The 26,114-nt window shown below is 35.6% G+C and overlaps 1 protein-coding gene across 1 annotated transcript in view; it reads right to left on the bottom strand.

Annotated features, from left to right (window-relative positions):
• LOC150089325 (elongation factor-like GTPase 1) overlaps positions 1-26,114 on the bottom strand; it is a 549,838-nt gene that overhangs the window by 454,452 nt on the left and 69,272 nt on the right. The window contains exons 5-7 of the mRNA XM_090389043.1: positions 21,400-21,533; positions 11,113-11,250; positions 4,488-4,544 (exon numbers count right to left, since the gene is read on the bottom strand). Coding sequence (XP_090245169.1) covers positions 4,488-4,544; positions 11,113-11,250; positions 21,400-21,533 — 329 coding nt within the window. The remainder of the gene's footprint in view (positions 1-4,487; positions 4,545-11,112; positions 11,251-21,399; positions 21,534-26,114) is intronic.

Genomic DNA, 26,114 nt, shown 5'->3' on the forward strand with positions numbered 1-26,114 from the left:
TGAAATATATATATATTTACAGTGGCAGACAAAAAAAATTGCATCACCTTAAAAAATGTAACATTTGTAGTGAATCGTATAAGATATTGTTTGATTATAGTCATTTTGTTTGTTGCAAAACAAAGGTAATGCATCAGACAGTAACTGCAAGATACTGCATCAGCTGTTTATATAAATACGCCATTAGAAGGGTGTACAGCTCATTAGTATCTTGTTTTGCGGAGGTGTAAGTATGGCTCCATATGTTCAGTTGATACCAAGAAAAAAAAAAGTGTAGCTGTTGCTCTGTCCCAGGAAGGACTTTCCACATGTGCTATCGCTGATGAAATAGGCTGCCACCAGTCAACAGTATCCCAGGTGCTGAAATTAAAGTGTGAAACCAGTGATGTGAAGAAAAGACCTGGATCGGGTCGTAAGAGAGTGACTGCGCCTTCCAAAGATCGATAAATGGCCATGCCTTCTTAATCGCCATGCTAGTGCTCCTGATCTAAAACTGGACCTTGAGATGGCCTCTGGTGTTGAAACAAGTGCATGAACTATCCAAAGACGGCTTTCAGAAAGTGGTCTGCTTGCCTATTGGCCCAAGAAGAAGACTTTGTTGACTCAATAAATGAAGAAGAAGAAGCAACTTGCTTGGGATAAAAAACATTTCATGGACAAAATAGCAATGGGACACCATCATATTTTCTAACGAATCAAAATTCAACTTGCATGGTGCGGATGGGAAGTGATATGTCAGAAGACAAAAATTGGAGGCATACCATCCTGATTGTAAAGTTCCCCGCTGGTCAGATGGTCTTGGGATGCATAACAAGCAAGAAGCAACTTGCTTGGGATAAAACACGTTTCATGGACAAAATAGCAATGGGACACCATCATATTTTCTAACGAATCAAAATTCAACTTGCATGGCGCGGATGGGAAGTGATATGTCAGAAGACAAAAATTGGAGGCATACCATCCTGATTGTAAAGTTCCCCGCTGGTCAGATGGTCTTGGGATGCATAACAAGCAAAGGGGTGGGATGAATTAAGTTTATTAATGGAACGGTGAATGAAGAAACCTACACGGCTATCTTGGAGGAGTGCTTGAACCCCATTATTAGGGATCACCACACAGACGTCCAAAACTGCATTTCTCAACAGGACTCAGCACCTTGCCACACAGCAAAATTGGTAAGTTTATGCTATTTAAATTTAATGATGAGTCTGTCTTCTTATCTTGCAAGGCTCAAAACATACTTACACCAATGTTTTCCCTCGTGTTTCTCCCCTTAAGGTGCAGTCATCATTCAGAAATGCTGGCAATACAGTGTTCGACTGGCCTGGCAACAGTTCAGATTTGAACCCTATTGAAAATTGCTGGTACATAATGTAATCTAAAATTGCTCAGAAGAAGCGAATAAGTAGATTCAGCTGCAAGAGAGCATTGTAAGGGTGTGGTACCATGAAATTCCAGGTCATTGCAAGGCTGTAATTGTAGCTCGAGGAGGAACAACAAAATATAGAGGACTTATTTTGCCGACTAACAGTACACAATACTATTACATTAACTTGTCATTTCAGTTTGTTCACGTAAATGCAATAAAATGTATGTTTGGTTGTCATGATTGCCATTTGCATGACTTCTCATATTTCCATTAATTACACATTTTACCCTTGGGAAGATATTTATGGCAATTAGGTATATCAGGTGGAGTCTTTTTATTGGATTTCATTCACAGAGATATATATATATATCCCATCTAACAAATGCATTTCAAACATTTCTGCAACCCACAATGCAGCGCAAAACACATTATTTACAAAATTCACAAGTGATGCAGTTTTTTGTCCGCCACTGTATTTACTTTATACATTAATTGAAGCAAAAAAATGAACAATACCTAACTTGCAATAGCAACGGCATACCATCTAATGATAATCCACATCTATGAGCACATTGTTTAATAAATGCATAACAAATATTTTCAAAAGTATTCAAATAAAACTGTATAGTTAGGAAGGTTGGTATAGCAAAAACTACTAATCTCAAACTGGCAATTAATGCAAATAAGATTTTTCTGGTGGGCTTGTAACACACTCAACTCCACCACCAACTAGTTAAAAGTTTAAATCTTTAATACAAAAATAAAATATGTAAATATACCTATTAAAACATATAATATACAAAATAGAGATTTTTTTCATGGTTTTTACATGGTAAAAACCATACATGGTTGCTACAGTTAAGCTAAATATGAGGAACTACTCACCCAATGTATTTAAAGCACAAATAACACATTTCCATATAAAAAAAAAAATAAAAAAAATAAAAAAAAAGGGGGGGGGGTAAAAGTAAACTAAACTTACAGGAATTAGCAGTGATATATAAAACGTTTACTTAAAAAGCTTAAGACAGGTTTCTTAACTGAGAGCCTTCACCTGTTCATTTCAAATTATTATAATGTGCAGAATGTGACCTTATATAACAAGGTCTTTTCAAAATTTAATTTTTTTGTCCATATATCATAAGATATATTTTAATATTATAACTTTTGAACCTTTGTACAATAAGAGAGGTGAGGTGGAAGAAACCCTGCGGCACCTACAGCAGCATACTGGTTGCGTGGCCAACCGCCTCCCCCAGCTGCCAGCTAAGGACCAAAGAAGAAGAAGAGGTGGAAGATCAAAATTGGAAGGCAGGTGACACTACAGAAATGTTAAGAACTTCACCTTTATAGTGAATTTTTCATAAAGTATTTCGCTTTGTTTTCTTGTATTTTAAAATGTGTCAAATTATTATAGCATATCCTTTATTACAAATGACTGTACTAGTTTTTTAGAAGAGCTGGGGGGGGGGAAATCAATATTTTCACAGTCTCAAATAGTGCTCAATAAATTATCCACCTAAAGTACTTCCCATAATTATATTTCAATGATTCACGATATCATGTTCCTACACATCTCAACTTGAATCATACTAATTTTGATCCCACTATGTTTTTAGGTTGTGCTGCTGTAGCAGAAAGAAGGAAGACATCTGTATCAAATTATGGATTTGCTGAAATTGGATCATTGTTCAGTCATCAAGTTTCTCACCAAAGAAGGAAATGGGCCGAAGGCCATTCGTAAAAGGATGGTGGCTGCGTATGGCAACAGTGCACTTTCAGGGTACCAGGTGAAATTGTGAGCAAAGCAATTCAAGTGGGGTAGAGAGTCCATCGAAGATAATCTACATCCATGAAGGCCTGTGACAGCGACCACTCCAGAAATGTGCCAAGCTGCGGAAACCCTTGTGCTGAATGACCCATTTAAAGGTGTCCCAAATCTCTAGGGAATGTGACATATTTGAAGGAAGTTATAACCATCCTCCACTAACATTTGGGAGTGACTACGGTCACTCCCAAATGTTAGTGGAGGATGGGTCCCCAGATTTCTAACCTCTGTGCAGAATCAATTCAGAGTACAGTGTTGTAAGGAGAATTTAGAGCTTTATGGAAGGGATCCTGAAACTTTAATCTCCAGAATTGCTATGGGTGATGAAACATGGGTTCATCACTGGGATCCTGAGACCAAGCAAGAATCGATGCAATGGAAGCGCAAGGGTTCTCTCCCCCCACCTATTCAAAAAATTTCGGACACAACCTTCAGCTGGCAAGATTATGGCCACCGTTTTTTGGGACGCTGAGGGAATTTTGTACATTCACTACTTGGAACACAAGGAGACAGTCACTGGGGTGTCATATGCAACCCTACTGTACAACATAAGGTAAGGGATGTCATAAAGGAAAAATGCCATGGAAAGCTTTCCAGAGGTGTGCTGCTTCTTCAGGACAATGGACCAGTCACATGCTATTGCTGCTGCTTTGAGCGACTGACTGTACAGAACTTACCTATCCACCTTACAGGCCAGACCTGGCCCCGAGTGACTATTTCGACACCTCAAGAAAAATGTATGTGGACGTCGCTTTGCTAATAACAATGAACCCAAATCGGCTGTTTCTGCATCCTTTGATGGACAAGACAAAGAACTTTATTTGTTTGCATTTCCTCATTGCCAACAAAATTCAACAAGTGTATTGAAGTTCTGAGAAGTTATATTGAAAAATAAAACCAGATTTTTGCCTCTATCTCATTTCCTTCATAGGTAAATAGATAATTTATTGAACGCCCCTTGTATAAAATAATTGCAGTTGAAAGCTAATTATAATTAATTATTAACTTGCAAATTTGTTTATGCTATTTCTTATTATAATTATATTAACACAATGTTGATAATTAATTTAATACTGTTGTGTAGGTTTGGCACATCCTAAGTATGTGGTAATAGTGTATCATTGTGATTGCACGATATTTGGTGTTGTAATATAAATAAAAGCACAATCTAATATTTATGTAATAATAATAATATAAAATTTCAATAACTAAAGATAAAAAAAATAGAAATAAAAAGAAACAGAACAGAACAGAAAAAAAAAAAAAAAAAAAAACCATTGAATTACTTACATTCTGAGATTTTCCCATAATGTCAGTTGTAAATAGCTCTCCCATTACAGCATTTATCTAAAAGAGGAAAAGTTATTCTGATATTGCATGAAAGCAGAAGCTAGTAGAAGTTTTTAAAGTATTTATATTTCAGAACGACAATCAAAATGAATAAACAACACTAAGTAACTGTCTAGTCACAAGTAGAAAATATCTGGTCTAATGAGGTCATGTAATTGCAGCATCATTATTGTAGTTTTAAAATAATATCTCCAACATTAAAATTTTTTTTAAAATTTTCATTTTTGTGGCATATAATATACTATTGTAAAAGCCTATTTCTACAGCTACAGCATGTATGTATGCACACTCCATGTTCAAAAGCATCCAAAATCCTTGCCACAAATATTGGTTACTACCTTTACAGTAAACTATAATTAGTGCTTCAGCAGATCGGTGTTTTCTGTGAAGCATGGGCCTGATCTAAGAGAATTCCAGTGGAGGATAATCATTAAGGCCAAATTAATGGAGCTAAGTACCTTGGACATGATCACCTTCAACCAGTGCTCCCACACTCCCATGTCTTGTGTATATTAAGAGGGGACCACACATTTTCACCCATCGAAGAACCACAGCCAAAGGTACTATTTAAGCCTATCACACATTAACTAAAAAGATGTGCTGTCTAGCAGAACAGACTTTCCACAGTGGAACAGCTGATCTTGCAATACACTATGGAGATGGCTCAACCCATTTCTATAATAGTTCACTACAAAGTGAACTATGTGGCAGTCTGTTTTGGTTAATTCATACAGTCAACCTGAACATTTCATGGCTTTAACTGCACCATTACAACTGCATCTGGCAATTATGCCAGTCACCAATGATCTTAGGTTTTGCAGTTTTGCTGCAATGATCAAATAGATTGCTTATACGACATCCTATTATGACTACCCATTTGAAGTCACTAAGCTCAATGCCTCAACCCATTTACTGTATTTAGTTGATCTGTCTTCTTCTAATTTGACAGTTTCTTTTTTATACCTATTCCTAATATGTTGATGGTAGGTGTGATTCATTTTCCCCAAATTTTGGCAACAGTGTATATATACAAAGGTTATTCAATTGAAAACCACAAAAGCTAAATAAAAGCTGTATTTCACAAACAACAAGGAAATTATGCATTTCAGTCTTCAATGTAGTCCCCATTATGTTCAACACTTATTCTAATACTACACTAATAACTGGATTCCTTGGTGACTTTGTGCAGAAGACATTTGTATACTACAGTCTTGACCTTTTCTTGTGATCAGAAGTGATATCTTCTTAGCATCTTTTAATGGCCAAAATGGTTATAATCACATGGAGCTAAGTCTGGTGAATATAGAGGATGGAGTAATACCTCAAACTTCACCTTCTGTGCCTGATTAACTGTGGAGTGGCAATGGGTTTGTTTGTTTGTTTCGGGATTTATTGGGCGCATCAGCAACTATGGCCATAGTGTGCCAGAATGGCAATGGGAGGATGGACATTATCATTCTGCAAGCCTACACCTGTAAACAATTGTAAACTATATTTGTCACTCATCACTGCTGCTTCTTTCTCCAGATAATGTTCTTGAATCACACCTTTAGATTCCCAGAATTGAGTGGGTAATGCTATTTCCAGTTAATAACCAAGTATTAGCAGGAAAATGATGGACTTTCTTTGGTCAAAGTAAGCATGCATGATATCACTCTGAACTTGTGTGTACTTTCTAGTGTGTAATAGTGTCTTTAGTCACTATGTATTCTAAAAGGGCATCATACCATCCAAAGTGCACCCTTGCAACCATGCTCCAATGTTAGAGATTGCATCTCTAACATTGGAGCATGGTTGCAAGGGTGCCACCATCTTAAAAATTATTTCCAAATAACGATGGCAGATAGGACCATGTAGTGCTTAGTGTTCCCAACAGACTTTGATCAATAATGTGACATGATTATCATCGCTTTTTGCACATCATTTTATGTTGGTTTGCAGTCTAATGACCTTTGTATTATATACGTTATACACTGAAAGGACAGAATTCATGGGATACCTGGTTCCTGGGCAATGTGACGCTGTCACCCCCCTCGCTAGTGGACAAACCCACCACTATCCCCGTTCAACAGTATCAGAGTGTATCGGGAATATGCCATTTCCGGAATAAAATCTCATCGTGGACAGCGCTGTGAGTGGAGAAAGGTGGTGGATGAACGTAGACATCGATGTCTGTCACATTGTTTCAGCCAACTGGGGAGTGACAGTGGCACAAATCACCACCAATTTCAATGAGGGAGGTGCCAAAAATGTCTCCACCAAGACTATCAGGCGATCACTAGCCGCAATAGGTTATGGGAGCTACCGACCCACCAACCAGAGTCCCATTGCTAACACCACGACACAGGACTCTACACCTCAACTGGACGAAAGAACATCAGCACTGGGTCTCCTGGTCCAATGAGTCATATTTCCAGTTATTTTGAGCGGACAGGATGGCACGTATCCGGCAGAAACCACATGAAGCTATGCACCCGTCATATCAGCAAAGAACTGTTTAGGCAGGTGGTAATGGTCTGGGTCATGTTCAACTGGCACAAGTTGGGACCTCAGGGTACATCTAGATGCATCTCTGAATGGTTCAGGTTCAGTGTCCATCCTTGTAGACCATCTGCATGTCTTCGTGGTCACCATGCACCCAAAGGGCAATGGATTCTTCCAGCAGGACAATGCTATCTTCCCATAGAACCGTGGTGACTAGAACATGGTTCGAAGAGCATTATGTAGATTTTGCCAAAATGGAATGGCCTCTCCATTCACAAGACACGAACCCTGAGGGCATCTTTGGGATGCTGTGGAAAGGTCCGTTTGAGCTTTGGATCCTCCACCCAGGAATGCAAGGGAATTATGGACAGCAGTGAAGCAAGCATGAATGGAAATACCTGTGGAAAGCTTTTGTGAACTATTGGACTCAATGCCTCGCTGTGTGTCTGCCCATATCCAGGTGAAAGGTGGGCCTGCCCATTACTGGGTTGGTATCCAATGATTTCTGTCCACTCAGTATATATGAATAATATATATTACAGTGGACCTACAATTATTAAAAATCTTAAGATAGTCATTCATTATTATAAGTTCAAGTACACTTGTGAATGATTGTGGCACCCATATTTTGGAACCAGTGAAAACTGGTACATAATAATTTGTATGTGCCAAATTAACTTTCGACAAAAAAATATATTAATCTTGCATTGTTGTCAAATACTAGCATTCTGGTGATTAATACTTATCAGTTCAATTTCTGGTTGAGAGTGATATCACTCATTAGTTCAATTCCAAGGCAGGTGTTATTAACTGACACAAAATCTTTTGTTTATGGATTAGTTGTGTTTTTTAACTTCTAAATGTTATTATTACTACATATTTTTTTGGATTTTGCAGGCTTGGTTAACAGAAGCTCAGTTAATCAAAGTTCCTAAGGTGCATATTAACAGCATGAGATCAAGTTATTCAAATTAGATCCTGTGCCGAGCTTATCATTCGTGTCCATTTGGTAATTTACAGTTGAGATATCAATATTGATTCCCTTAAGTTTTCTAACCATTGAATTACTGATTTCATCTGCAGCTTTGTAGCCTTCTGAGGAGTTGAAACTAAGTAGTTTATTTCATTTCATTATTTTTTTTTTAATGTGCACCTAAGCTATTATAATATGGTTTGTTTACGCAGAGACAACTGGCATTTTTTACTAGATAATTTCTGGAACACAGAATGGCTGTAACTTGGAAACAAAGAAAATTTGGGCATAATGTTCATATAAACTTTTTCATTATTCTTATGTTCTGAACTGATCTTGAACCATACTATATTAATCAAGTTGTCAATTCTTCTGACAATGAGAGTAAAGCTGCTGTGCCCATAACAGAAAAACAATGCCACTAGCGCATGTTTCTATTTTGCAATGTAGACTAGTAACAGCACATTTTATGGCCAATTCATTAGCAAAAATAAGGCGTTTTAAAGTTTGCACTATACTAGAGATTAAATTTCACTGGCAAAATAAACATTTTATATTAAAATATAGCCATACAGTATGCTTCTTCTTTATATTAAAATATAGCCATACAGTATGCTTCTAAACATTAGCTCACCTAACATTTTTTTGTCTGCTGATTTCTGTTTGGATATTCTATTAGATATCAATTGATCTGATGTGCCAAGAAAGATACTGTTGCAGATTTTACCCTCTTCAGAAATGTTGAGTTATTTGCAGAATTAAAAAAAACAAAAAAAAAAACAGATGATGAAAAGGTGAGTTTTTTCCAAAAAGACAAATAAACTCTTTGATCAAATAAAAAATATGGTTCTCTGCTGTAAATCCGGAGAGGTGGCAACTATGATTCTCACTAGAAGGGAAGTATTAGTTGATCACAGATGTATAACTTTATTTTCAATTGAAACATCAAAGCAATATTTCCTTAAAGGTGGTGAATAGCTACAATATGTTTTTTTTTTTTTTTTTTTGTATCATAGCAGATTAATAAATAAATAAATTTTCTGTTTATGCTCCGGGACGACCAAATGGTCAGAGGAGTTCACAAGATAGACAGAATACAAGAAACAGCACCGTATTAAGCAGTCACGGGCTTGAACCCCGGTCACTCAAGGCACGTGTACTTATGCACCCGTGCGCCTGACCACTAGGCTATGGCGGCCTTTACTCTTCAAATACTGTGTCATCAAGAAAAGAATGTTCATTTTTAATGAAATGGCCAAGAGACCCACACACCACGTGTGGACCATACTTTTAGGACTCAAAAACAATGAAGTTTTATAAAAATATGCCCAAAATTGATTTGTTTCTCAGTAAAACCCAATTAATTAATGAAAGTTCTCAAAAATGATTACTTCCTTACATTCAGTATATGCTCAAACATGCCTCATGAAGTAATGAGGCATCCATGGTCTACCACCAAAAAAAATGCTTATTTGTAGTCTCTGGCTACTGAACTAAAATGCAGAAGAGTGCCATTCTGCATAAACTATATGACAGTAAGAGGAGTCTTACCCAGCAAATCACGTAAATTATTCCTTAAAAACTGGAATAGGTTTCTTCAGGTGATCTGGAATAGGTTTCTTCAGGTGATCCTCCAGGAAAGACAAAAGGACTGATTTAAGCATTTGATAATAATTCCTACTCGTACATTAATACTAAATTGTTACTGATACTTTGAACAGATGCCGACATGTTTGTTTATTTATTTGGTTTTTAGGAGCATTAGCAACTAAGGCTGTATTGCTCCGTGAATATGCGGTGGTCATTCCCTGAATCCCCGTCTAATCAAGAAGTGTGTGCTACACACTGCTGCTCCTTCCCACCTGCCTATGGAAGTGCCTTGCCGACATGTAGATTCTCTTCTGTCAGCCAAGAGTGTTATGAAAATGGACCATGCCATTTTTGTGAAGCCAGGCGATCAGAAAACAGAGTGTAGAAAAAAGAGGAAAATGAGCACACTCTTGTTGAAGTAAGAAAGTACTAAAAAGCTCTTTGTGATGCAAAATCATCTTTGGTAAAGTCTTGTAATCTTTGAATGTGATATATATAAAGCTATTATTCTGTAAAATTCTCCCCACAGTTGCACATCCTACATCCTCTGCTGCTATCTTTCTGATAATGTCACAAGGATTTTCCTCCATGTGATTCAGGACCAACTGTTCCGACCTAGCAATTCTGATGCTGATTAATCTACCACCACGTGAAATTTTTTTTTTTTTTTAAATGATCCCAAAAAAAGTCTTCTTATATGGCAGATGGCAATTCAGCAACTTTTCTGGGTACAGACAAGTTGCAATGACCACATTACACTTGGCAAGTCCATAAATGATATGCACATCAGTCATTTCTCAGTTTAAATAAGCCTTCATTCTCATTTCAAATGCATACCAACACTTAGCATGCACAAACCTTAAAGGGTTCGCTCCCTTCACTGAACTACACTTGGAACTAATTTCACATTATGATTATGAATAGCAAAATATTATTTCAAAATAAATTCAGACTACAAACATGGTAATGGCAATCAACTTTTATAACTGCCTACCCAGAGACAATTGGCATTTTTTACTATCAGAATTCACAGTATTTAGTAGTGTGTGGGGTAGCATGGGAGAGAAGATGAAAGCAGATACTTATTGACATTAGATAATTTCTGAAACACAGAATGGCTGTAACTGGGAAACAAAGCAAATTTGGGAATAATGTTCATATAAACTTTTTCATTATTCTCACTTCCTGAATCCTGAAAGGGTAGCGTACATATCATGAAACACTCTGTATATATATGTGTATATATATATATATATATATATATATATAAAGAGCTTAAATTCATCAAGCTCATACATACATAAATTAACGAAATAAACTTTCATATCATTATAGTTACTACTGCAAATTTATATAGCTGCACTTTTTAAGACTGAACTTTACTTAACAAAGTAATGCAACTGCTAATGAGTATATCAACAATAAAACAGCAGCTATATACTATGAAACATCCTATTTGTAACCTTAAATTAACACATTAAGAATTACCTAATTACAGAAAATATAAAGTGAAAAAACCTGTTCTAAAACTTGTTGAAGGTGTATATGTGCATCGAGAGGAGTCAACTTCCTCTCAAGAATCAGACGATCTATTTTATTCAGAACTAGAACTGGCTGGATATGCTCCATCCATGCTTGTTGCAGAGCTACTTTTGTCTGAAAAAAAAAAAGAAAAAAGTGAAATACTATACACATTATGTATAGACAATGTGAAAATAAAGATGTGAATAACAATTAATCTTTAATGCATTTTATTCATTAAAATTAAGATTCTTAACAAAAGTTTATAATGATTTACAAAATTAATCATTATTGTACTAAGTCACAGAAATTGTCGCAAACTGCAACAATGCTGAGGAGTTCAACTATCATCTTCAACTAAGAAAAATTTAAAAACCAAATTACCAAATAAAATAAAATTAATAAAATACAAAATAGATAAGCAGTGGCATACACCCACCTAGGCAAGCACTGGCACAGTCTTCTGCTTAAAGAGTGCAACTACTGCCAGAAACAAGCAAGGAACACATTGTGCCAAACCCAACAGGTGAATAGACTCCATTTTAGAAGAAAATGCACAAGTTTTTTTTTTTTTTTTTAAAGAAAATCCCAAACATGAAAGATATCAGAACCCACAGTGCTTAGTACTGTGCATAGGTTGAAGGTCGAGAAGATGAAAGAAGACACATATTGACATTAGACTTGAATTTCTGTGGATTGCAATTTTCAATAAATACATGTGAAGGGAAGTTGTTACAGAAAACTGAATTTCAAGGAATAAAGGAAGAAGAAAAGTTGGTTCTGTGAGTTTCAAGTTGGACAGTAAAATGTTGCTGACTAGTTGCAGCATGGGTTTGGACTGGTTAGGGGGGGAGGGGGGAGGGAGGGAGGGAGGGAGGGAGGGAGAGAGAGAGAGAGGAATTGAAGAAGCCAATTCAGATCAGTGATGGGTCAATAATTGCCCTATCTGCCTTATCTAACCTCTCGGGTATCATTAGATGCCTGAGAGAGGTTATGGGGCAGGGCCCAATGTGAGAACAATATGCCACGGTAAAGTGGATTTCAGATTTGAAATCTGCCTAGTAGAAGAAAAGTAATGCTGAGAGAAAAAGAGAGATCCCAATTTTTTTGATGCAGAGGAGGCAATATTTGTGATGTGCTTATGCCAAGAGAGATTAGAAGTCAGGGTAACCCCTATAAGAGATACGTGATCTTGTCTAAAAATCTCAGTATCACTGAAGATAAGTATAGGAGCATCTTTTTTTTTTTTTTGCATGATATAAGACTAGTCCTAAAACTTAGTTTTAGGACTAGTCTTATATCTTGCAAAAATTTAGGATTGAAACTGACTATGCTATCTTTGCTCCACTGGAGAATTACATTACCTGGAAATCAGCATTTAGGGAATTGATAGTGGGTATTAGAGAAGTCGAAGCTATTTGTGCAGGGCAATGTTTCTCAAATTGGAAGGTGGAATGCAATGTGATATCATCAGCAAAACTATGGATAGGATTTCCAGTCAGTGGAAGTAGGTTATTAATATACAAGAGGAAAAGAGTGGAAGAAAGAACTGAACCTTGGAGAACACCAGCATTAGTAGAGAACCTAGAAGAGCAGCACTTACAGCGAACAATAAGAAACGAAATTGGATACCTAATTACAGAAAATAGTCAGCAATCCATAAGATGGTAGCTTATTTAGAAGACCTTTATGCCAAACAAGATCAAAAGCCTTTGAAATGTCAAGCAACTGCACAAGTTTCACCAAACTTTTCCAATGGATTTGTCCGTAGATGGGATATAAGCCAGTATATCACCAGCAGACAGACTGTGGAACCCATATTAGCAATCAGTGATAAGATGGAAAGTATCTAGATAGTTTAGGAGTTGGCAGTTAATTGATTTCTCCATTACTTTAGAAAGATTAGAAGTAAATGCAATGGGACAATAATTGGATGGGAGGAATTTGTCACCCCCCCCTTTTTTGAAAATGGCTGAATACAAGCAAATTTGCAAACAGAAGGGGGAAAAACCCAGTGGAATAAGAAAGTGTAAAAAAGGCAACACAGAACAGGAATAAGCTTAGGAGCACAGGTTTTGAAAACAATGGAGAAATACCATTGGGACTTCATCAAGAGTGTTCAAAACTCTTCTGACATCTTTTTGACAGAAGACCACAGGAGGCATTGAGCAGAGTGTACAGGGAATGGTAGAAGGTGGTTTACCAAGACTGTCAATACAAGTCAGAAAAAATGCTTGTTATTGTTATGTTATGTTTGTTATTTGGATTTTAGGAGCATTAGCAACTAAGGCCATATTGCTCCGGGATATGCGGTGGTCATTCCCTGACCTTTCCGCATCCTCCGTATTTGGTGGTGACGGGTTCAAACCCCGGTCTAATCAAGAAGCATGTGCTACGCACTGCTGCTCCTTCCCACCTGGCTACGGAGCCGCCTCAGAAAAAATGCAAGAGATGCAAGTAGGTCAACTTTATCTATAGTTGTGGTAGCAATATAACTTTCAGGTTTTAACAGAGTTGGGAGGACAGATGGGAAAAAGTTGCAGCCAATAGCTTTGGCAAGAGACCAGAATGCCCGACTACCATTTGGACAAGAAGCAAGTTTTCTACTCTTAGCCTTTTCAGAATCTAGTTTGGACTGATTAATAACTGCTTTATGAACTGTGAGCTTTAGTGTAGGCAGAAAATGAAGTTCAGGAGAATCACAGTAACTACTTCTTCAAGGCGGCATCATTACTGTGGAAATTCCCAAAACACCGGCATTTCTACCATAGTTTGATAACAGTTAAAGAACTGCAGATGCCCCTATACAAATGATTGAGAAAGACAACAGAAAGAAAGTCCTAAAATATGTTTAACCTGATAGGCTAAAACCATATTACAAATATGCAATGTAACTAATTTACTAATCAAAATTACAATACAAGACAAAAAATTAATAATCGAATTGTAAGTATTAAAAAAAAAAAAAAAGGGAAACTCAGTCCTTTTGAGTTTTTTTTTCGTATTACTGTTTAAATTTAATTTTCAAATGGTTTCAATTAGTATGAAATTTACATTCTGCATTTACAAATCATTTAATTCTGCTCCTTTGAATAAATTAAGCTAGTGTAACTAATTATATTTTGTTTAAATGAAAAATGGTGCGTGCTTAACTGTTGCTTGAGACCAAATGATATAGTTATTTTTTTTTTTTTAATTAATTGGCACTGAATGTTCCTTGGGCAGTTTAACTTATTCTCATGTGGTGAGTGAGAACCCTAAGTCATGATTTTATGGTCTGTTACTGATATTATTTATTGTTTTTGGTTAGCAGTGAATGCTGTTTGGAGCATGAAGAATTTAAGTAGAGTGAATGAAAGTACTATCTTAATTTCAAAAAGTATTATGTATCTTATCGTCAGAATAACTCCATCCATAAAAATGGTGAAGGATGGCACAAGAAAAGCATGCCAAAACCACAAGTTTATCACTGCCTTGCTTTACAGTTGGGGTGGTACCACATCCTAGTTCATCCTGCTGATTCACTGCTCCAGAGAATCACTTCTATTCCTCTAGGGGCCAGTCCCTTTAAAAATGATGCCACTGCAACCATTTCTACACATTAACTTTTGCAAGCCAAGGTTTGTTGGTGACAGTTCATCCATGAAAATCCTGTCGATACAATGCTTTGCATACAAAATGTATGTTGACAACTGCTTTTGGGAAGCCTTGAAATTATCATGTATTAAGTCCAAACCTGTGGCATCACTCCACATCTCCATCAATTACTAGGCTCATTTCAAATAGTCTTAACATCAAACAACATTTTTACCTTTCTTCTGCATATTATTTTATACCACTGTTACTGCACTGCCTGCTACAATATTTGTATAACCAATATTTGCAAAAATTATACTTATTTGTTTATGTCCTAATACTTTTAGTACAGTGCATAGTTTGCTACAGTATATACATTTTACTAAAAGTATAGATATCTTATGGATGATCTTCATGACATTCAAACAAAGTCTAACAGGGCCTTTCAGTCCAATTCTGTTAATTCTTGTTCATCTGCCTAAAACTAAGTCAATCTGATGGTTTTTAACATGTTTGATACACATAAGTGTCAGGCGATTTTTTATCCACCTGAATTTAATAATCATTTTCATATGTTTGCCTGCAAAAAAATGGAGTTTTTCTAATAGCCACTCTCCTTTGAGACTAACCCAGACAATGTAAGTTCTAATCTCCCCCATACAGATGAGACCATTCCAAGTGTTTTGCATTCTGGGTGCAAAGACAGCATCACCAGCAGCAGAGGAAATGAAATGTAATCAGACAAATGGAAAACAGCTTTCCAACAATTCTGATGTGATTATTGGATTAATCCTTACATTATCTGGAGTATATGAAAATTAATGAGATCCATACTTGAAGAATTTCAGTTTCTATTTTGAAATAGCAAAGAGTAAGAATATTTATTTATTTTATTTTTATCAAAACTGCTGTCATTAAATGTTTTAAACTATGGCAGAAGACCAAATTTTATATATCTATCTTAAATAAATATACATTCTCTAGGGCAATGAATTGTTTAGAGTTAGTACATTTTAACAGCCAAGTCCCGAATAACAGATTCATAACAGACATGTATATCCTTTTCTACTATGGTACCAATGGAAAACAAACAAACAATGACAAATAAACTGAGGATAAAATAAAAATGAGAAAGAGTTGTGGAGAATATATTTTGTTCCTTATATAAATACAGAATAATATACCATACTTCTTTATTCCCAACATTTTCCTTTTCATGGCATATTACATCTCATCCAGCCTTCTTGCAGAACACCATCTCCCCATCTCCTCCTAAGTATTCAATGTTGCTTAAAATTCTCATTTTTGTAAAATTTAACTGCAAATGAAATAGTATCTCTTTGTGAATACAAAAACTGATTTTTTAAATTTAAAAAATTTCCCTAAAAATTTAATATTACAAAATGTGATATGAATTTTGGGTGGTATTAACTGGAGACAAACTGATGGCATGATGCAATCGTCCAGTCCTGGCAAGGCCAGATTTACTGGGGTACATTTGGCAGATTTCACTGGTCGGCATCAATTTCCTCCCTGAAATAATTTCAAAAACTTAAATATGTGCTTAAAAATTTCTCAACACTTTTAGTCTTCAAATATCGTAGGTTAATGATCAAAAAACAAAATTTATAATCAGTTTATTCTATTCCATCTTTTTTTTTTTCTAGAACATTTGGGAGATTTCTAGAGTATTCAGAAGCTTACTACAACATGTACACTCCCCACCATGAGTTATGGAAGTGAAACTTGGGCACTCACCAAAAGAATGGAAGAGAAGCTGAAAACTACACAGCGAAGAATTTAACAAATTATATTAGGAATCAGACTGTTAGATAAGAAGAGAAACACATGAATTAGACATCAAACACAAATAAAGGACATTCTTATTAAAACTAAAGAACTGAAATGGACTTGGGCAGGACGTATAGCTGAAAGATATGATGACAGATGGACTAAAAAAATAACAGAATGGTACCCAAGAGGAGATAAAAGAAAACCGGGAAGACAATAATGGAGATGGACAGATGAAATTCATGAGTTCGTGTGTAGTAAATGGATGGCCAATGCACAAAACAGAAGAAACTGGAAAGTTGCTGGAGAGGCCTTCATCCTGCAGCGGATTGAAAACAGCTGATGGTGATGACTCACAAAGGAACCAGATGCAAAAAATAATTTTTGACACCTAATGCCACACTGACCCAATTTGTATACCATTTGCTGTACAAACTGAAGCAATATGGCATTAGTGGAAAATTACAACTATGGATAAAGGGACGGTCTTTGTATACATTTTAGTATGGCAATAGCACTAGCACATAAATTTGTATAATATATTTAAAAACTATTGCATACCACACACACACACACACAGAGAGAGAGAGAGAGAGAGAGAGAGAGAGAGAGAGAGAGAGAGAGAGAGAGAGAGAGAGAGAGAGAAGATGATGACAGAATGTGCTTATGTGTGGTGGATCCTTGGAGAAAGCTCCCTGCCAGACTACATCATCCAAGAAGTTTGATGGAGGCAGCAATATGGTTTGAAGCTGTCTTTCATTATTTTGTCTAGGCCTACTGGTTCTTTTGGACAAAACCATGAATGCTGAGGTCCATCTAGACATGCTGGATAATAATAGTCAACTTATACCTATATTCAGTCAAAAAAAAAAAAAAAAAAAAAAACCCATTTCTGTCAGATTTGTAGAAGATTTATGTATCCTCAACTCTCCACATTTCATTCAAAATTTTAGCAACTTATATCCAAAAGAACTTATTCTTGAAAAAAATTAATGCATCGCATCTGATAACATTACTAATTACCTGGATTTAAAAATTGAAATCTCTACCACCTCAAATGAGATATGTATAATAAAAGAGATGCATGCAATTTCAATGTGGAATTTGGAATTCTGAATTTGGTTAAATTCAAATCAGGTACAGTCGGTCCTCGTATAACACGTGTTTGCATTACACGAATTCGATCATACACGATTTATAAATAGGGGAACGTTATCTTATATAACACGAACCGAATTCGCTTATACACGATTCGCCTTTGTGTTTACAAGAAATGGCAGTCGAACGCGGAATCACCCCAACTGAACGCAACACGCTAGGAACGAAGAAGGTTCTGAAAATGTATTTATGTGTTTTATATCAGTGAAGGGGAAACACATTTCACCATAATAACGTAAAAACCAACACAATTCCAGCTATCGATATAATCGCAAATGCAATTAGATGGAGTTTACTACCAGTTTATAACTACCAGTTTATAACAGATTCCACTAGCAGAAACGAAACTGGAAATTGTTTTTATTGTTTTATGGTAGTAACCCCCAGAAATGTGCTTTAGTAAAATGTGAGGTGTTAATAGCGTATCTCGGCCTTTACGGTGTTGTTTATTCAGTTGCTACACGCACGCAGCTTTGTTTCTGTGTATCAAGCGTGCCACCTCGTTTGTAATTGTGCTTTATTCCCTAAAAATTAGTAAAATACTTAAAAGGTGTGAAAAGGAAGCGTCCTGGCTAAGACACTGCAGATTCAGAGAGAGAAAAAAAAGAAGCAATATCGATAAACAGAGGCGGACTGGGTCAAAAATTCTTACCCGGGAAAATTTGTAGTGGCCTCATACTACAGTTTATGGCCAAAATCACACCGGCCTTCGGCCCACCGTGGTTTCCCCCGTAAGGCTTATGGCCAGTCCGCTTCTGTCGATAGAGAAAAAATACGAAATTGTGAAACGCTTTGAGCGAAATGAAAGACCATGTGATATTGCACGTGCTACAGACCTAAATGAGGAAACGCGGAGAATTACAAAGAATGCGGAGAAAATAAAAACAACTTTCATAGCGGGAACAACTCAAAGTGTAATTAAAATCCATTAGATTAAGACACAAAGAATTGGAAGAGATGGAACGGCTGTCATCTCTTTGGATAGAAAATCAAACAAAAAGCGAGTTTGCTTACGATAGAAGCAAAAGCATTAGCAATATTTTATTACGACTTACGTATTATAATTTATACTTACGTATTATAAAATACGTAAGTATTTTATTATATTTAATATAATAAATTTTTTACGAATAAAATACGTATTTTATCCGTAAAAAATACTTTTTTAGTATTAAAAATACTAAAAATACTTTATTATAATAAAATATTATTTTTATTACGTATTTTAATCGTTATAAAATACGTAAGTATTTTATAACGATTAAAATTACCCGATTATTTATTGTGTTTGGTAATGTTTTGGTTCCAAATGTGTGTTCAATCTTGGGTGGTTGGCACCTAACCCTACTTTTCCCATAGGGCCTGTTGTTTATATTGCACGATTTTGCATTGCACGAGGGTTTCTAGGAACGCAACTATCGTGCTATACGAGGACAGACTGTACTTGAACTATGTATATATTGTATGTAGCATACATTATGCTTTCTTGGTGTATTACAGTCAGAAAAACTTGTATCCACTGGTTGCTAACCAGTGGATACGAGTTGTTCATTTCTTCATGTAGAGTTTCATTCATTTGTATATTTCCTCATAATAGCCATAATTTCACTATACATGTCTTATTATCTGTTTATATTATCCTAAGTTTTATTAACTTCTATTTTGTACATATTTGTGCATTTCCTTTTTTCATTATCTCTGATAATACACTGCTTCATTAAGTTCATGCATAATAACTCGCAACTTAAGCTTAAGTTCCTCTTATAATAACAGGTTAGTGATCCAGGCCTACTTGAGCATTATCTTCATCTTAGCTCCTGCTTTTAACTATGCTATACGCTTTGCTTTTTTTCTCTGAAATTAATAGATTTGTTATGCCTGAACTTAATACTGCACATACTGAATATTGGGCTATATTCATATATTGCTTACACTGGATCTACTCTTCTATTTCTTTTTCGCTTATAGTGAGGTCCACACTTGGTTTTTAGCTTGGATATGGAAAATCAACTAGTAGTTTTTGATTTTTAATTTTATCTCATTTTATTCTCTGTCAGATCAATGACAATCAATGTGAAATAGTTGTATATTTTATAATATGTACAAAATTTTTTTTTATAAAATTAAAACCTTACACTCGTACTTAACCTTTAGGCCTTATTAATATATTATTAGGTCATACTGCATATTGATTATCACAGAAACAGAGAATCCCTTATCATTGTTTTTTCTTTCAATCTGGGTGGCTGGACCTTGAAAAATTCACCCAGATTGTGGTATGAAATGATTGGTGTTCTGTGTACTATCTTGTGTATATGTATTCTGTATATAATCTAACATATACCTACATAAATTTAAATAGGTATGTCTATCAGTTATTTCACCAATACTAATACATGTAAAAGATATTTCTTGGCTAAATGCCTAAAGAGTATGAAGGAGTTTATGTATTGTGTAATGCGAACACACGCACGCACGCACACCATTTCTATTACCAAGGTTGTTTTAATGCATCATTTTAATCATATCTCATATTGTGAATACCTTCACAACGAGTTGCCATGGTATTGCACTACCTTGAATAAGTAACGCTTCACCTATGGAGAAGACTATTGTTACTTATTCCTGGCAGATAATCAGATGGCACCATTTCAAAGCTTATTGGCTGCTCATCGGTGGGTGGGCAGGTACCCTGTTGCTGCAATAGTGACAACTCAGTTATGAAGTATAACTCCACAATATGACAGATGCTCGATAGTGTGTGTGGTTTAATCTAAAAGATATTTCATGGTTAAATGCCCAAGAGTTGCCATGGTATTGCATTACCTTGAATAAGTAAAGTTTCACCTATGGAGAAGACTACTGTTACTTATTCCTGGTGGATAACCAGATGACACCATTTCAAAGCTAATTGGCTGCTCATCGGCGGATGGGCAGGTACCCTGTTGCTGCAATAGTGACAACTCAGTTATGAAGTATAACTCCTCAATATGAGAGATGCTCGATAGTGTGTGTGGTTTAATCTAAAAGATATTTCTTGGTTAAATGCTTAAGAGTACGAAGGAGTTTGTTTATGCATGGGTAATGCACGCACGCACGCACACGCACACAATTTCTATTACCAAGGTAGTTTTAATGCATCGTTTTAATCATATCTCATATTGTGAATACTATCACGAGTTTCCATGGTATTGCACTATCTCAAATAAGTAACGCTTCACCTATGGAAAAGACCTGTTATTATTCTTGGTGGATACCACCACCCAGACGGCACCATTCTGATACATTAGCTTCTCATCAGTGGATGGGCAGGTGGTATCCGCCAAGAATAAGTAACAATAGCCTTCTTCGTAGGTGAAATGTTACTTATTTCAGGTAGTGCAATACCATGGCAACTCATTGTGAAAGTATTCACAATATGAGATATGATTAAAACGATGCATTAAAACTACCTTGGTAGTAGAAATGATGTGTGTGCATTACCTATGCATAAACAATACATGTAGTCTAACATAACACACTACACACTGTATATGCAAGGAACAGAACACCATGGACTCTCCTTTTCCCCCTTGCCATGCCTGACTATATTGTAACTCCCAAATCTCTTACTTCCTCTACAATTTTTAATTCAATCTCTCCAAATGTAGAAGTTATTTTGAAAGCATAAAACCTTCAATTTTGCTGTATTAAGCAGAGCTGCGACCTACAAATTTCAAGAGTACAATAATTTGAAAGACTAATATGATAGGAATTTACCTGGGGACATACTCCTTCTACAACATCAACAACTACAATGGCACCATCACACAATCTAACTGCTGTTGAAACCTCAACAGAAAAATCAACATGTCCAGGAGAATCTATTAGATTTACCAGATAATCTTCTCCATCTAGAAATAAAGGATCAGATTGAAATCAAATGCACCTATAATAACCTGAGAGTGAAAATAAATTAAATTATAACAGTAATCCTATATTAACAGATTTATTAGAATTTTGCAAATGGTTTATATTAAAATTTCTACCTTGAAATTCTTCTTTGCTGAATAAATTACACAGTAAGAAAAATCTCAGTTTTGTTTATTATATTGGAGCATTATGAGTTATGCTCTAGTATAATAATCAATGAAAAGCCAAAATTTCAATTTTACAGAAAGCTCACCTTTGTTATAATTTTTTAGGAATCAAAGTCATAATTTAATGTATTTGTATATATGCTGAATAAGCTTGCTGAATGCTGAATAAGCTTGCTTTCTTGCATCATATGCCTCTACTAATGCTAATGCTAATATGTTGAGGGCCTTGTCAATCAATTTGATCCTGAAGAGAATGTGCAAGGCTCACAATACCAGCCAAAATCTTAATACCGGTATTTTGGTATTTTTAATTTATGAAACCGGGATACTGGTATTCCAAAAAAAAAAAAAAAAAACATTTTTTGCAATAAATATTGATGACAATAATGTGCAATAAAGTAAGGAAAAAACAAGTAATTATTTGAATTCACATTTTAAATCAAAACTTTTATTACAATAATAAATATTTTAGCAAAAATGATTAAACATACGGTAAAAACAAAAAAATAAGAATCCACACTACCTGTCCGAATAAAGTGAGCTCGTAAGAAACTCAAGTGTTATGGTTTAAACTGGATCTAATTTTGGTACATATTTAATTAGTGGCAGAAAACATCCTTTTGGATTCTGTGTTGGTTGGTGCTTTGTACTGAGATAGTCATAGACAAGTTGCAGTTTAACCACCCTCTTTATTTTCTCATCTTCAAAAAATCTTATTTCCTTTTTATCAAAAATAAAAAAATATTTCCTTTTTTTGACTTTTTATGGTACTATATCCATATTAACGAAAGAAAGGGACTGACAGTTAAGCTTGGTGAGGAAACCAAATCTAAGTTGTGGGGAGTTATTTATTTATTTATTAATTTTTATTTCCCTCTACCTTAGTATTGCCGTCAGTGGCCTTTGTTATGATTTTCATACAGCAGCTCCCCTCAAGCACTAAGCCCCACAAGGAATTTCCAGGAGCTGAGGGATATTCCCCCCCCAACACAAGTATATATCTTAGATATATTACATGTGAGCTGTCAGTTTCTCAAGCGCAATGACACAAATATAAAACAAAAGTCATTTATCATACAAAACTACTTACAATACATAACTGGTGTTCATTTACATCTAATCTATTAATTTTTCTCATTTAATCTGTTAATACATGCAATCGTTTCCATAAAATTTCTCTCAATTAACAATCTCAACTCTCTCTACAGCTTCAAACACTAAACTAATTCAATCTTAATCACTTTCTCATATTTCTCTTAATCATCAATATCAATTCTCTTCACAACAGCAATCCATAAGTCACTAACTTAATGCTAATAATTCCATGTAATCTTTCTTAATTTAGCAATATCAATCTTGTTTCCAACTTCAACCAATAAACCAACTCAATACTGAACATTTCCTTATTTCTCGTGTTTCTTCAACTTTACTCTAAAATAATCTCCCACTTTATCCAAGGACCATTTCCAAAACAACACAGTTCAGAGGACTTATCTTCCTTCTCTTTCATGAAGGGATTCCTTTGTGTGGGTTCCTTCCACGGAGAGTGCAATGATGTCTCTCTCTCTCTCTCTCTCTCTCTCTCTCTCTCTTCAGTTGAACTCTGCATCTCTGATGTAAAGCTCTTCCAGTACTGTCTTATTTCGGGATTTCGACAACAGTTCTCTGTTAATACTATCCGACTGGCTTGTTATTCAACTTCTGGATTAACTTCTAGCACAGGAACATGCCTGGTGGAACCCTTCACTATATAATTGGACACTCCCAGACCTAGACCCAGAACTACCACTGGAAGTCTGCAACCCCTCCGAACAACCACAAACTCCTCTTTTGGTGCAAGCACCTTATTTATTTCCTTCTCATTTATTTATTTATTGAATTGATTGCACAGTTACAATCGCCCCCTGTACTACCTTTTTATATGCAAGCTTATGTGCAAACTACAGTGGGGTTTGCACGCATTTACTATCTCTCCTATCTAATTTAAACCTAATCCAATCACAGTGTTATTCTTTAAACTCACTCCTCTTCCTTTTGTGAGAAAAACAGAATATTTTTCCCACACAATGAAATGCTTTCACCTTTTATCTCAAGATCACCTGTTCACAATACCTTTGAACTGCTCCATACCGACACCTTTTCCCAAAATGCACTAAGCGGCGCATCTTCAAGTAGCAGTGTAATAGAGGGATTAAACTATCATTCAGAATCTTTTAATTTTAACCCTTCCACACCTGCTATACCACAGAGAACTAAGATATGTTACTACTCTGTGTGCCACACCACTGTTCACCATATTCCTTAATTGCCCTACCAGGCCTACTTCCACTAATGGAAATATTTCCATAATGATGTTTTTGTTATTGCTTAAGTGCTTTACTTCCACACACATGCACTCTACTCACTTTAGAGAAATATATATTTGTAAAATTTTATGTCTTACAGTTTCATGACATTTTCAAGTTTCCGTGGCATTTGTATTGTGTATAACACAATACAAATGCCACAGAAACTTGAATAACACGTATAACAATCCCTCATTTTCAAATTCAGCAGAATTAAGGATTTGTTGTCGATATTATTACCTTTATGTGAATAAATCATAAACAATTGTTTTTTAAATTAATACCAAAAAACCAGTATTTTTGTATCAATACTGGGAAAAAAAGACTGGGATCCTGGAATCTCGGTATTGTAAGCCCTACTCGTGGGGAAGAATTTTTCTCAGGGTGGTCAGTGCTTGTTAACAGGAGAGACTGTTTTTACAGGGATGGGATACATTTGAGTAGAAGGGGTTGTTGTTATTTGGTTTTTAGGAGCAACTAAAGCCATATTGCTCCGGGAATATGCAGTGGTCATTCCCTGACCTTTCCACATCCTCCGTATTTGGTGGTGAGTGGCTCGAACCCCGGTCTAATCAAGAAGCGTGTGCTATGCACTGCTGCTCCTTCCCACCTGGCTACGGAGGCGCCAACAGAAGGGGTGCAAGAATATTTGCTGATGCTATTGAGGCAGTGATAGGTGGGTCTGAAAACTGCCTGCTTGGGGGGGGGATACACAGAATAATAGTTTAACTAGAGCCACAGGCAGAAGTGAAAGTTGATTCTTGCATCGCTACTAGTGGTACACGTAGCAGCCTGGAAAGCAAGGTAGACGATTTCAGACCCTGCTATGGGTCATCATGGAAAAAATGAACTCTGTATTAGATAGGATTAGAACTCTGTATTAGATAGAATTATTAAAAACTATTAAAATGGTAATATGCGCACGTATTACAGATTTTAGAAGAACCAAATTTTGTCGTAGTGCTCCCAATGTAACAGGCCTTACAGTCTGATTGGCACTGAATTAAATATATATTATTGTAATCCTGCATGGTGTATTTGTGTGTTGTTCTATATGAATTAACTTTGGAGCCTAATTTGTTATATGATGAAAAAAATTATGGTTATGTTTGTATTTGTAAAAATCTGTTGGAATTGTTTCGCATATTGTCTATGATAAGGGAAAACAATTTGGGCTCCTTGTTCTTTATCATGATGATTGTTGAGATGATGTGGGTTATAAATTCTGTTTTCATCGTAAAAATGTGCACATATTACCATTTTAATAGTTTTTAAATCTAACCTATCTAATATTGAGTTAACACAACATGTCCATTCCTACAATCATAACCCACTAATAGATTCAGCTATCTCAATAATTAAACTAGAGCCTAATTACAAAATTCTCCAAAATGAAGTACTAGTTACTGAATGGTTTCGGTGACATACGTCATTTAACATACTAAATACAAAACTCCCAATCAACCTTTCCCCTATTTGGAATTTAACATGCATAAAGTTTCCACATGCACTGAATTACATTTCGGGAATTGACTTTTCTTCTTATTAAACCATCCGCGTTTTCTCTTCACACAATGCTAACTGAGGACGTATATCAAAAGTTGCTTGTGCGCAACTATTAGCTTGTTTATTAATATTAATCCATTCAGAACTATTCCCATCTTAATGATTTTAATTGACAATTGTGAACTGGAATGTACATTCCCTCCTTCTCATGCATATTTTAATGGTTTTAATTAATTATTTTAAATCCTTAATGAAATTCCAAATTGTAATCGCATTTATAGCTATGATTATGTACAAATAAGGTTCTTATTCACATTAACCATGTGTCTTCTATAATCACACCCAAGTAGATCATTCAAGAGGTGAGTGCTGAAAATTACACTATCTTAATACATTAGTCATTACATCACAGCACATAAGGAAGTTCCTAAAACTTGTGATTAGGATATATTTCACTTAATGTAAGCTGGATGGCATATAATTCTGCAGAAAGTATGCTGTACTCAAGTGGCAGGACCGTTGAAACTACATGCGAAGGGAATAC

Source organism: Mastigoproctus giganteus, chromosome 2 (genome assembly GCF_048544385.1).
Source record: "Mastigoproctus giganteus isolate SK-2022 chromosome 2, ASM4854438v1, whole genome shotgun sequence".
NCBI lineage: Eukaryota > Metazoa > Arthropoda > Arachnida > Uropygi > Thelyphonidae > Mastigoproctus > Mastigoproctus giganteus.